Source organism: Tachyglossus aculeatus, chromosome 25 (assembly GCF_015852505.1).
Source record: "Tachyglossus aculeatus isolate mTacAcu1 chromosome 25, mTacAcu1.pri, whole genome shotgun sequence".
Taxonomy (NCBI): Eukaryota; Metazoa; Chordata; class Mammalia; order Monotremata; family Tachyglossidae; genus Tachyglossus; species Tachyglossus aculeatus.
Genome location: NC_052090.1, coordinates 1971498 through 1984142, shown reverse-complemented (window position 1 = coordinate 1984142; position 12645 = coordinate 1971498). Strand labels below are relative to the sequence as shown.

Sequence of the window (12645 nt, the reverse complement as noted above, 5' to 3'; positions counted from 1 at the left end):
AAAAAAGTTCCGCTGTCTTCTGGCTCTGACCTCATAAACTGATCCCTTCTAGACTGTGAGCCCATTGTTGGGTAGGGATTGTCTCTACCTGTTGCTGAATTGTACTTTCCAAGCACTTTTAGTACACTGCTCTGCACACAGTAAGCACTCAATAAATATGATTGAATGAATGAATTCAATTCGTGCTCCCATGTGGTTGCTTTGTTATACTATCTTGGTTTCGATGACACTCGACTATTGTCATAATCTCTAGAGCATCGTAAGAAGTTTTTTCTCTACTTATTTAGATGCCATTAATAATTTTGATTAATAATTAATTGTGTAATGATTTATGTTTCTGCTTTTTTTAGGCTCTTCCACAAAGTGCCTCTAGTGGTTTCCAACTTAGGGATGTCAGAACAGCAGGGTTATAGGACCGTGTCCAGTTCTTGTATATCTACTAGTTTTGGCAGAGCAGTAAAAACTCACAGGTAGGAAAACACTCAACTCTCTTGTTTTTCTCCCGCCATTCTTACCTCAGATATGAAAGAGAAGCAGCTTGGAAAAAAGCAGCTTAGAAAAAAACCTAGAGAAGCAGCTTGGCTCAGAGGAAAAAGCACAGGCTTTGGAGGCAGAGGTCATGGGTTCAAATCCCGGCTCCACCAATTGTCAGCTGTGTGACTTTGGGCAAGTCACTTAACTTCTCTGTGCCTCAGTTACCTCATCTGTAAAATGGGGATTAAGACTGTGAGCCCCTCATGGGACAACCTGATCACCTTGCAACCTCCCCAGTGCTTAGAACAGTGCTTTGCACAGAGTAAGCACTTAATAAATGCCATCATTATTTATTATTATTGTGAGTATTTTCCAGGGTGAATTTTGAGTGGAAAAATCTTCTCTGTTTAATATTCTGTTACTGAAAGGCACAACCTGTTGGTGGAAAGAATTCTCTGAAGTCCAGTAACATGTGGAAAACAGTGATCATAATATATGGAGCTTTTCAAAAATTCTTGATAAGATTTCAAAATAAAGTCTCTTGTAAAAGACAGATTTTGGGATTGGAGGACTGTTCTATCGTGACTAGATAGATGGAAGCAAAAATTAAAGACAGTTGGCCACTTTCCAAGTGGAGATGGGTACATAGTGGAATTCTCCAAGGATTGGTGCTAGGATCAGTCAGTCATATTTTTTGAGCACTTACTATGTGCAGAGCACTATACTAAGCACTTGGGAGAGTACAGCACAACAAGATGACCTTTAACATGTTCATAAATTATCTGGAAGAGGACGTGCAGTGAAAAGTTAAGACTGAGAAGTGAATCTCAAATCTGGATAATGAATACCATGCACCTGAGGGTCTTTATGAAGCTGATAGAATGGGATGAAAAATGGCAAATGAGTTTCACTGTGAACAAGTGCAGGGTAATACTCCTGGAGAAAGTAATCCAAATTACAACTCTAAAAGAAGGGTGACTGGGGTGGAGAAGCTTCCTTGTTAAAATTGACTGAAAACATTAGTATTCTTCATTCTAAAAGATGAGCAGAGAAATAATAATAATAATAATATAATAATGGCATTTGTTAAGCATTTACTGTGTGCCAAGCACTGTTCTAAGCACTGGGGGAATACAAGGTAATCAGGTTGTCCCACATGGGGCTCACAGTCTTAATCCCCATTTTACAGATGAAGTAACTGAGGCCCAGAGAAGTTGTGACTTGCCCAAAGCTGGCAAGTGGCAAAGCCAGGATTAGAACCCATGACCTCTGACTCCCAAGCCCACGCTCTTGCCACTGAGCCATGCTGACATGATTGAAGTTTACAAAATCATGAAGGATGTGGACAGGACTAGTATGAGACATTTGTTTCCAAAGCCCACTGCACCAGGGCAGAGGGACCACCCACTGAAGCTTGAAGGTTATAGGTTCAAAACAAACTAAAGGAGGTACTTCTTCCCCCCGCAGGTGGTAAGCAAATGGAATTTATTACTACAGGAAGTCAGGCAGGCTAAAAATATCAGTAGATCCATGAGGTGTTTGGATATATTGACAACTCTTAATGGAGAGAGGTGGGGGAAGCTCCGAATGAGGAGATAAAAGTTACAGATATTAAGAGTTATATCCCTAAACATTACAAATGCTGTTCGAAGACAACCATCACATAATTCTTCCAATTTTCCAATCTTCCTAATTATCTTCCTAATTATCACATAATTCTTCCTGTTACAGAAGTCAAAGTCCTAGAAATGGATGGTTCATTGATCTGTCCCAATAATGGGTTTCTTCATTATAATTATTCCAAGGCTAAGACAATAATTTTATGACTTTTTAAGCCCTAAAAAATAGTTTTATTTTAAAATATTTTAAAATAGCAATCTGATCGATTGCACTCAGTTACACTTCTCCATTCTTACATCTGAGGCCAATTCCCTCTTCCACCCTTCCCTTCTCCTTCCCTCACAAATGACCTTAGAAGAGAGGGCAGAGCTAAGAACAGAGTGCCAAAAAGCCACAGGTTCTATATTACCATTTTAATCTATGTTTTATGTTTTATCTTTGTTTTTTCTCCTCATACCCAAGAAGCAGCATGGCCTAGTGGAAGGAGCTCTGGCCTCAGTGTTACAGGACCTGGGTTCTAATCCTGACTCCTCCATTTTCATGCTGTGTGACCTAGGGCAACTCATTCTGTAATTTGCAAAACTGTATGCTTCCTCATCTGTAAAATGGGGAGAACATGCTGTTCTCCCCTCCCCCTTGAACTATGAGGCTGGGGCAGGAACATCTGATCTTTTGTATTGAATCCACTCCAATTTTTAGTACAGTGCTTGCTGCATAGTAAGTGCTTAACAATCAATCGTATTTATTGAGCGCTTACTGTGTGCAGAGCACTGTACTAAGCGCTTGGGAAGTATAAGTTGGCAACATATAGAGACAGTCCCTACCCAACAGTGGGCTCACAGTCTAACAAATGCCATTATCATTATTATCCCTACCTGTGTTTGTGTATCTACTTTCTCTTTCCTCTCTGTCTTTTCTTTCCACCTTTTCTCTTCCTGACTCCCTTCCTTTCTGTTTTTTCCCCTTTATTTTACTTTGTGTATATGTATGAAATATCTCCAATTGCCTCCTCCTCTGGCTACAGCAAACACATGTGTGTTTTTAAAAAAAAGTGTCTCTGAACTGGACTGTCAGATAAAAAGGGAAAGGGGAAAAGAAAGGGGACTGATGGGGACAGAGAAGCAGCGTGGCTCGGTGGAAAAGAGCACGGACTTTGGAGTCGGAGGTCATGGGTTCAAATCCCGGCTCCACCAATTGTCAGCTGTGTGACTTTGGGCAAGTCACTTAACTTCTCTCTGCCTCAGTTACCTCATCTGTAAAATGGGGATTAAGACTGTGAGCCCCCTGTGGGACAACCGATCACCTTGTAACCTCCCCAGCACTTAGAACAGTGCTTTGCACATAGTAAGCGCTTAATAAATGCCATTATTATTATTATTATTAATGGGGGTGTTAGGGTTACAGACTAATTAGAACTATGGAGAAAAGAGTACATTACTTTCCCACTCTGAATGATCAGATTTTAAGGGAGATCCTCTTTATCTTTGGAGTCATACATTAAATAAGAAAAGGTGATAAGTCATGTCCTAAAGCAGTGGGCCTTAAGACTGGGTGGAGAAGAAATTAGTCAATATTTAAAATAATTTAAATTAATTTGGTACAGTTCTGATGTTGAGAAGAATGGTGGTAATTGATCCTAGTTTGTTTGATGTTTTGTTGCAGTGAAAATGGGGAAACTAGAATTATCTCGTACTGAATCCACACATCTGTCGTGTAGGAAGTGTAACTGAGTGATTAATAGAGATTCTCCATGGAGATGATTTATATAGCCCTTCTTTAGCATTGTGTGTAACAGCATTCTTTGTTTTATCAAAGGTCAGAGTTTTTTAATGAAGATGGATCTTTAAAGGAAGTCCATAAAATTAATGAAATGTATGCTACATTACAGGAGGAATTAAAAGTAAGTATATCTATAAATTTAAAATTCAAAATAATTTCAAATCAACCCCCCCTTTTAAAAAATAGCATTTCAGATTTTATCTGGAGTCATGGCTTAGTAGTATATTGAAATACAGCTTCCTCATCTGTAAAATGGGGATTAAATCTTACTCTGCTTTAAACTGTGAGTCTCATGTGTCCAATCTGATTATCTTGTATCTACCTGAACACTCAGTATAGTGCTTGGCATAAAGTAAGTGCTTAACTAGCTTGAATTAGTCAGTTTACATTTACAATTATTTGAAATGAATCATTTTTTTTAAGTCTGTAAGAGAGTGAACTGTCAATCCTATTTTACAGATAAGGACATTTAACAAATAAAAAGCTCTACCTATCTCTTTCACTCCTCCTCCTCACTTTTCCCAAGACATGGCTTACTCCAGGCAACACTAGAATGTAAGAGAATCTTATTAATGACCCTCTTACTTCTCAAATCCATTGACCTCCTGCTCCATCCCACATCATCCACTCACCAACTTGGACGCACGCTTGATCTCGTCTTTATAATCATCATCATCGATGGTCTTTATTGAGGGTTTATTATGTGCAAGCCCTGTACTAAGCACTTGGGAAAGTACAGTACAACAGAGTTGACAGACACATTCCCTGCCCACTATGAGTTTACTGTCTGGAGGGGGAGACAGACACTAATATAAATATAAATTAATAATTTATAATATATAATTTAAAGATACATACTTAAGTGCTGTGGGGTTGGTGATAGCCAACTGTCAAATGCCCAAGGGTCATAAAAAATGCAGAAAGGAGAGGGAACCGGGGAAAAGAGGGCTTAATTGGGGAAGGCTTCTTGGAGGAGATGTGACCTTAAATACTTTGAAAGGAGGGAGAGTGGTTGGTTGGTGTACATGGAGGGAGAGTGAGTTCTGGCCTAGGGGGAGGATATGGGAAAGGGATTGGCAGTGAGATCGATGAGATCGGGGTATAGTAAGTAAGCTGGCACTAGAGGTGCAAAGTGTGGGCTGAGGAGATCAGTGAGGTAAGGTAGGAAGATTTGAGCTGATTGTGTGGTTTAAAGCCAATAGTAAGGAGTTTCTGTTTGATGTGAAAGTAGGTGGGCAACCATTAGCTATTCTTGAGGAGTAGGGAGACATGGACTGAACGTTTTTCTAGAAAAATGATCTGCTCTGCAGAGTGAAGTATGGACTGGAGTGGGGAGAGACAGGTAGCCGGATGCAGTAGTCAAGGCGGGGTAGCAGTTTGGATGGAGAGGGATGGGGGAGTTTTAGCAGTGTTATGAAGATAGAACAGATGGGATATGGTGACAGATTGAATATGTGGGTTGAATGAGAGAGATGAATCGAGAACAATCCTAAGACTACAGATTTGTGAGATAGGGAGGTTAGTAGTATTGTCTACAGTGATGTCTACAGTGACAGGATTCAGCTGAGAAAATAAGTTCTGCTTTAGACATTAAGTTTGAGGTGTTGGTGGGACATCCAGATAGAGCTGTTCTGAAGGCAAGGTGAAACGTGAGACTGCACAGAAAAAGAGAGATTAGGGCCAGAGGTATAGATTTGGGAATCATCTGAATAGAGATAGTTGAAGCCATGGGAACAAATGAATTCTCCAAGGGAGAGGCTGTAGATGGAGAATAGAAGAGCACCTACAACTGATCCCTGGGGGACCCCCACTGTCAGGGTGGAAAGCAGAGGAACCTGCAATAGAGACTGAGGAGTGGTCAGAGAGATAGGAGGAGAACCAAGAGGATAGTGTCAGTGAAGCCAAGGTTGGATAAAGTTTCAAGGAGAAGGGGTGGTCTACAATGTCAAAGGCATTTGATATTGACATTTGAGAGGTCCAGGAGAATTAGGATAGAGTAGAGGCTATCAGATTTGGCGAGAAGAAGGTTATTGGCTACCTTTAGAGAGGTCTGTTTCCTTGGTGTGAAGGGAGCAGAAGCCAGACTGGAGGAGATGAAGTGGAGACAGTGGATGTAAATAACTGTTTCAAGAGATTTGGAGAGGATTGGTAGGACAGAGATGGGGAAAGGGTGAGAAGTGGAGGGAGTCAGGCATCAAGGGAGGGTTTTTTTTAGGATTTTTTTTCAAGCATGTTGGAAAGCAGTGGCGAAGAAACCGTTGGACAGTGAATGGTTGAAGATTAATTCATTCAGTCGTATTTATTGAGTGCTTACTGTGTACTAAGCGCTTGGAAAGTACAGTTCGGCAACAACTAGAGACAGTCCCTGCCCACAACGGGCTCACAATCTAGAAACAGGGAGGCAGACATTAAAACAAGTAAACAGGAATCAATAGCATCATTATAAATAAATAGAAGTATAGATCTATATATACATCGTTAATAAAAATTAATAGAATTATAGTTATAAATATGTACATATATACACAAGTACTATTGGGCAGGGAGGGGGCTAGAGCAAAGGAAGCGAGGCACGGCAATGGGGAGGGGACGGGGAGCAAAGGAAAAGTGGGGGTTAGTCTGGGAAGGCCTCCTGGAGGAGGTGAGCCTTCATTAGGGCTCTGAATGGGGTTAGTGTGCTAGTTGGCAGATGTGAGGAGGGAGGGCATTCCATGCCAGAGGTAGGACATGGGCCAGGGGTCGATGTGGGACAGATGAGAACGAGGCACAGTGAGGTTAGCACCGGAGGAGCAGAGTGTGTGGCCTGGGATGTAGAAGGAGAGAAGGGAAGTGAGGTAAGAAAGGGCAAGGTGATGGTGAGCTTTGAAGCCAATAGTGAGGAGTTTTTGCTTGATCTGGAGGTTAGTAGGCAAACACTGGAGATGTTTGAGGAAGGGGGTGACATGCCCAGAACATTTCTTTAGAAAGATAATGTGGGCAGCAGAGTGAAGTATAAACTGAAGCAGGGAGAGATAGGAGGTTGGGAGATCAGAAAGGATTCTGATGGAGTAATCCAGTCGGGAAGTGATGAATGATTTTACTAACATAACAGTTTGGATGGAGAGGAAAGGGTGGATCTTGGCGATGTTGTGAAGGTGAGAATGGCAGGTTTTGGTGACGGATAGGATATGTGGGGTAAGTGAGAGAGATGTGTCAAGGCTGACACCAAGGTGCTGGGCTTGTGAGACAGGAAGGATGGTAGTGCCGTCCACAGTGACAGGAAAGTTGGGGCGAGGACAGGCCTTGGTAGGGAAGATAACGAGCTCAGTCTTGGACATGCTGAGTTCTAGATGGTGGGAGGACATCCAGGTGCAGATGTACTGAAGGCTGGAGGTGATGCGAGCCTGGAGGGAGGGAGAGAGAACAGGGAAGGAGATGCAGAATTGGGTGTCATCTGCATAAAGAGGATAGTTGAAACCACGGGAGTGAAAGAGTTCACCAAGGGAGTGAGTATAGGTGGAAAACAGAAGGGGACCAAGAACTGACCCTTGAGGAACCCCTACAGTTAGGGGATGGAAGAGGGAGGAGCAGCCCACGAAGGAGACGGAGAATGAAGATGGCAGTCAGGGAGGGAAGAGGGCAGAAGACGAGTGTTTTAAAAATGTCTGAAGAAATGATGAGGTCAGAAGTACAAGGTGGAGTGGGTAGATTTAGAGAGGAGGCAGAGATCTCTTCTTGAGATACCTCAGGGAATATAGGGAGAGTTGAAGAGGAGTCGGGGGTATTGAAGAGGAGCAGGAGAGATTTTAGGGAACTCATGCCTGATGGTTTCAATTTTGTTGAAGTATGTGGCCAGGTCACTGGGGGAAAGAGACTGTTGGAGGTGGCAGGACATGTCTACCAACTCTATTATATTGTACTCTACCAAGCGCTTAGTACAGTGCTTTGCACACAGTAAGTGCTCAATAAATAGGATTGATTGATTCCAACTTGGTTCTGGACTAGGTTTGGATGTTGCCAGCCAGGGTCCCACTTGAGTAGAGAATTGAAATGGGTACTGCCATAGTTTTTTTATCATTAATTTTGACCATTTTACTTACATTTTAAAGTGCAACTGCCATTCTGCAATGCTTCTTTTAAAAGAAAGAGAGATCTTGGTACAGTTCTCAAATTAGGGAAGAAATGTGTGCCCATGGCCCAAATGGAGTTACCCTAAGTTTATCTAAAATTTTGAACTGCTGCAGTGTGATAATGACAGGAAAGAAAATGACAGTCTAGAATAATTGTCAAATCCCAGGACACTTCCTAATAATTAATGAATGAGGATTTATTCTTCTAGCTCTTAGAATTGTTTTCGTGGATTTGAGCTCACTATTCTTTTTTTCTTGTAGAAAATATGTTCTAAAGTGGAGAACAGTGAGAGGTCAGTAGAGAAACTACTAGCAGATGTTAACAAACTAAAACAAGAAATATCTAAAAGGAAGGAAGAGCGGACTCAGATCTCAGGTAAAATGAATCTGTGAACCAAATCTATTTAAGGTGGGATCAAAAATGATTATCTCGTCAGATTGGTTTTGGTTCCCTAATCTGTGGCATAATGAGATTTGGAGTGGGGTTGAGTGAGGAGGCAGAAAATATATTGTCCTCTTCATTGTAATGGCCTGATTTTTCTTTTGGTAGTTTTTGGCATTTTTTTAAAATTGTGTATGTACATCACTGTGAATATAAAGCCTTGAGTCAACATGAGTGGTAGTTGACTCGTTCTGAGCTTCCATGTGGCAGTTGGCTGTGGGGGCTGGGATCTGGGGAGTGGAAAGGCAGCCACGATGTCTCTGGGAGGGATGGACTACCTCCTGCAAGAGCGGGGCCAGGAGTGAGCCAGCCTGGCAACCCCCACGAGGTTGGTGTTCAGTCCCATTTGCCATCTGGGAAGTGTGGAGGAGCATGAGAGACCAGGGTAGGCTAAAGTGGGAAGTCTGTAACTCCCAGAGTCTCTTTAATTTGCTATTTCTCTTTGTGAGTTTCTTCTCTCTTCCTCTCCCCCACCACTCCAGTTTTGGCCTCTCCTGCCTCCTTTCTCCATTCCTAACCCTTTGTTCCATGCACGCCGAAGAGCACAACTCCATGTGGATTGGGGTTTTTAGGGATCGGTACTAAATGAAGATTCTAATGCCTTTATGGTCAGAGCAGAGCCAAGTTTTGGCCTTGCCTTTTGCCTTCTGCTGGCAAGGTGCTGCAGCACCCAGCCTGGCTTTGGCACTGGCAGTTTCCCTCTGCTGGCACTGCCACTTCAGTGGTTTCTCTCATATAAATAGAGTTCTGTGGTTTCCACTCCCAATAAATATTCTGCCTCATCCCTGGCCCACCTAGACAACCCAGGGGCCTCTCCACAGACAGAGGCAGGATTAAAGATCGGAGCCTCTGTGGTGACTGTTCAAATTTCATGGGACCAAACAATCACTGTGCCATTTCCTGACTCAGAGTAGTGGTAGCTCCTGCCCAGCTGACATCAGTGGGACCTTGGGATTTAAACATCCCGAATCCCCCAGGGTGTCTGAGTGCACCAGGGCTGAGGCATGCATGCATTTGTCCACAGGAGTTTTTAGGTCCAGGCTAGCCTTTGGCTCAGCTTTGGAGCTGAGGGGAAGTGAGGGAAGCCCCATCAGAAGAAGAGGAAGGTGGTGGGAGAGGGAGAGAGGCTTGGCAAGAAGGATTACAGCTATTTTATTTTATTTTTTTTTATAATGGCATTTATTAAGTGCTTACTATGTGCAGGGCACTGTTCTAAGCGCTGGAAAGGTTACAAGGTGATCAGGTTGTCCCACGGGGGGCTCACAGTCTTAATCCCCATTTTACAGATGAGGGAACTGAGGCCCAGAGAAGTTAAGTAACTTGCCCAAAGTCACACAGCTGACAACTGGTGGAGTCGGGATTTGAACCCATGACCTCTGACTCCAAAGCCCGTGCTCTTTCCACTGCGCCACGCTGCTTCCCCAGCTATTAGCGAATACTAACTTTTCACTTTGAATAGAAGGGAGCAAAAAGGGGGCAGGGTATTTTAGGAGCAGGTTGGGAGATAGGCCTCAAAGACCTAACTGGGTCAAAAAACAACCTATGCACTTAGATCAGTACACTTTCAGCACTTGATAGTCACCCCACCTTCAGCCCCACAGCATTATTTACATATCTGTAATTTATTTGTATTAATTTCTGTCTCCCCCTCTAGACTTGTGGACAGGAATTGTGTCTACCAACTCTGCTTGTTTTGTACTCCCCCAAAGCACTTAGTTCAGGGCTCTGCACATAGTAAGGGCTCAATAAATATGATTGATGATTGAGTTTCAGCCCTAACTGGAAGCTCTCAAGTCTTCTGAAAGGTCTGGGATGACCAAAGCGTGGGAGTCCATTCCAGGAAGATATGGGAGCAATCACTCCCATGGAGTTGGCGCCTATGGAGACAGTACTTTAACTTGCTTCTCCTTTCCCTGTCTTCCTTACCTCCGTCTCTTCCCTATGCTCTTGTTTGTTCTTCCCTGTTTTTTCCTTCCTTTCTCCTCCTTCCCCTCTTTATCTCCATTTCACTCTGCTTTTCCTCCCATTCCTTTCTATTTCTCTTCTGTCTTCCTTATCCCTCTTCCCACTGCCTCCAAAATATTCTATCCCAAGTTCACTCCCCACTTAAAACAAAAAGCTTGACACCTATTTTCCCACCTCTTCTCCCTTTCTGTCCTGTCCCCTTCCCAGTATGTGGTTCTTCAGGACTTCTATCCCCTCTATATCTCCCTTCCTTTTCCTGCCGCCTACTCTTCTTCCTCCTCCTCCTCTCTTCGTTGTATTGGCTGGTAGGTTTTTCTGAGTCCACCTTTTTGTCATACATGGTAGAGGTTGGATTTTTTACTAGTTACACTTTTGCCGTGGCGAACTAATAAGGGCATACAATTTTTAGGCAAGAAAGGATTTGGATCTATGGTAATCTTTTTTATTTTGTTAAAATTTTAACCTTTGTTATTTGGTTTAGGTACACAAAAGAGTAACTCAGAAGAATCAAAAGAGAACAGTTTCCTGTGTCAGGCTTTAAGGACATTTTTCCCAAATACTGGATTTCTTCACTCATGCATTGTCTCTTTGAAAAGTAGACACATTTGTAAAAGTTTCTGCAACACTGACCATGAGCACAACATGAAGGATAAGCTAACTCTAATGCTAGAAGACGCAGACTCTCCCGAAGCTGAAACACGACAGGTGGTTAAGCGTAGGGCTATGGCCACGGAGAACAGAAGACCTTTCAAGAAATCAAGACTGTTGCAGCTCCAGAATAAAGCTCACGATAGTGATCAAGAAAAAATGTTTTCCATGAGCAGTACTGAGACAGATGAAGATGTTGAGAAACTGAAGGATACCAAGGAGTATTCACAAACACAGTCGCCTACTTTCTAATCCTTTTATTGGCCAACCAGCCTTTTGCTGAGGTCATTTAATCCCGAAGTTAGGACATTCAAGCAAACCCTAATTTAAGACATTTGGAATTATAACAAATGACACCTTTCCAAATGTATATCCTATTTCAGTTTTACAACATATCAGTTTCAACTTTAGCACGTTGCAAAGGTGGTTGGAGTTTGGGGAGGCTCACAGAAACCATGGGGAAGTGGAAACCAATTTCCAAAAATTTCTAGAGAGAGGAGAGAAAAGGGGGAATGCTTGAAGTGGGCAGGGTTACCAGTCACCAAGGTTGACACATCCATTTGATTTCAGGATGAAGTAAATACTAAATAAACCCTATTGTGGAACTTCTCTGATTGCATATTAATACATAAATATTAATAATTGGGTAAACAATTCTTATTTTATTTTAAAATAGGGTACCTGACCAAGGTTCAGCGACCAATCGCTCCCCCCCCACCACCATTTTTAACATTGTTACTTTGAGAAAATTGGTCTTGACGTATGTTTCAATTTTTAAGATACAGTTTTCAGGAACAAGTTGTGTTGTGTCCAAAGTCTTTGGACTGCCTGCATATTAAATCCTAGTAATACTTTGGCTAATTCATTTCTCATGTATTGTTTTAAAACATTAAAGAGTACTTTTTTATGTTAGCTTCTGCCTTTCCTTGCCTTTCCTTTCCTTCCTTATGGAGCTAGCTTTAGAATTCTCTTCTTGAATTTGGAATAGCAATCATTAGATGGCTCTGACTAATGTGTCTGTAAAAAAGAACTTTGGTGGACAAGTGGGTTTCATTTTCTTCTTTCATAGATTTCCTTCATTTCATTTAGATTGAAGTTTGAACGCAGCCCAAAATCTGCATCAGGATGCATTTAAGTGATGAAGGTGGGCATCTCCCCCTTTAAACACAAAAAGAACTTCCTCTTCATTTAAAATTCAAGCAAGTTTATGATATTGTATCTCATTTACCTAGATGAGTTATTTTGTATGCTTACATAAAAGCTACTGAGTATGAAATCTATCCAAAGTTAGAATTAGACCCATTTTTTAGTTTATCTTTTTTCATTGTCTTGAAAACAGACTGTGTAATTGAATAAAGACAATTTTTAAGTATCATACAGCAAACTAGGAAATCAGTTGCTAATACATTTAGATAATTACCAAAACTTTATAATTTTTAGAATCTTTCAGAAAAGCAGGGTCCTTGGAACTAAATGAAATGCATACTGAAAAAAGAAAATAAGTCTGCTAAAACTGGTCCATTTGTTATTGTGAAAAACAACTAATTCAATTCATTCTGTCTCATCAATGATCTGAGCCCTCATTATTATTTTAATTTTATTAAGTGC

The 12645-nt window shown here is 41.7% G+C and overlaps 1 protein-coding gene across 3 annotated transcripts in view; it reads left to right on the top strand.

Annotated features, from left to right (window-relative positions):
- The window catches only part of ABRAXAS1 (abraxas 1, BRCA1 A complex subunit), a 46538-nt gene extending 34589 nt beyond the window's left edge, over window positions 1-11949 (top strand). For all 3 annotated transcript variants that reach the window (XM_038766617.1, XM_038766619.1, XM_038766618.1), the window contains 4 exons: window positions 351-470; window positions 3910-3994; window positions 8244-8358; window positions 10871-11949. In XM_038766617.1, the coding sequence (XP_038622545.1) occupies window positions 351-470; window positions 3910-3994; window positions 8244-8358; window positions 10871-11289 (739 nt within the window). In that variant the 3' untranslated portion in view covers window positions 11290-11949. The remainder of the gene's footprint in view (window positions 1-350; window positions 471-3909; window positions 3995-8243; window positions 8359-10870) is intronic.
- Window positions 11950-12645: the final 696 nt, after the last annotated feature.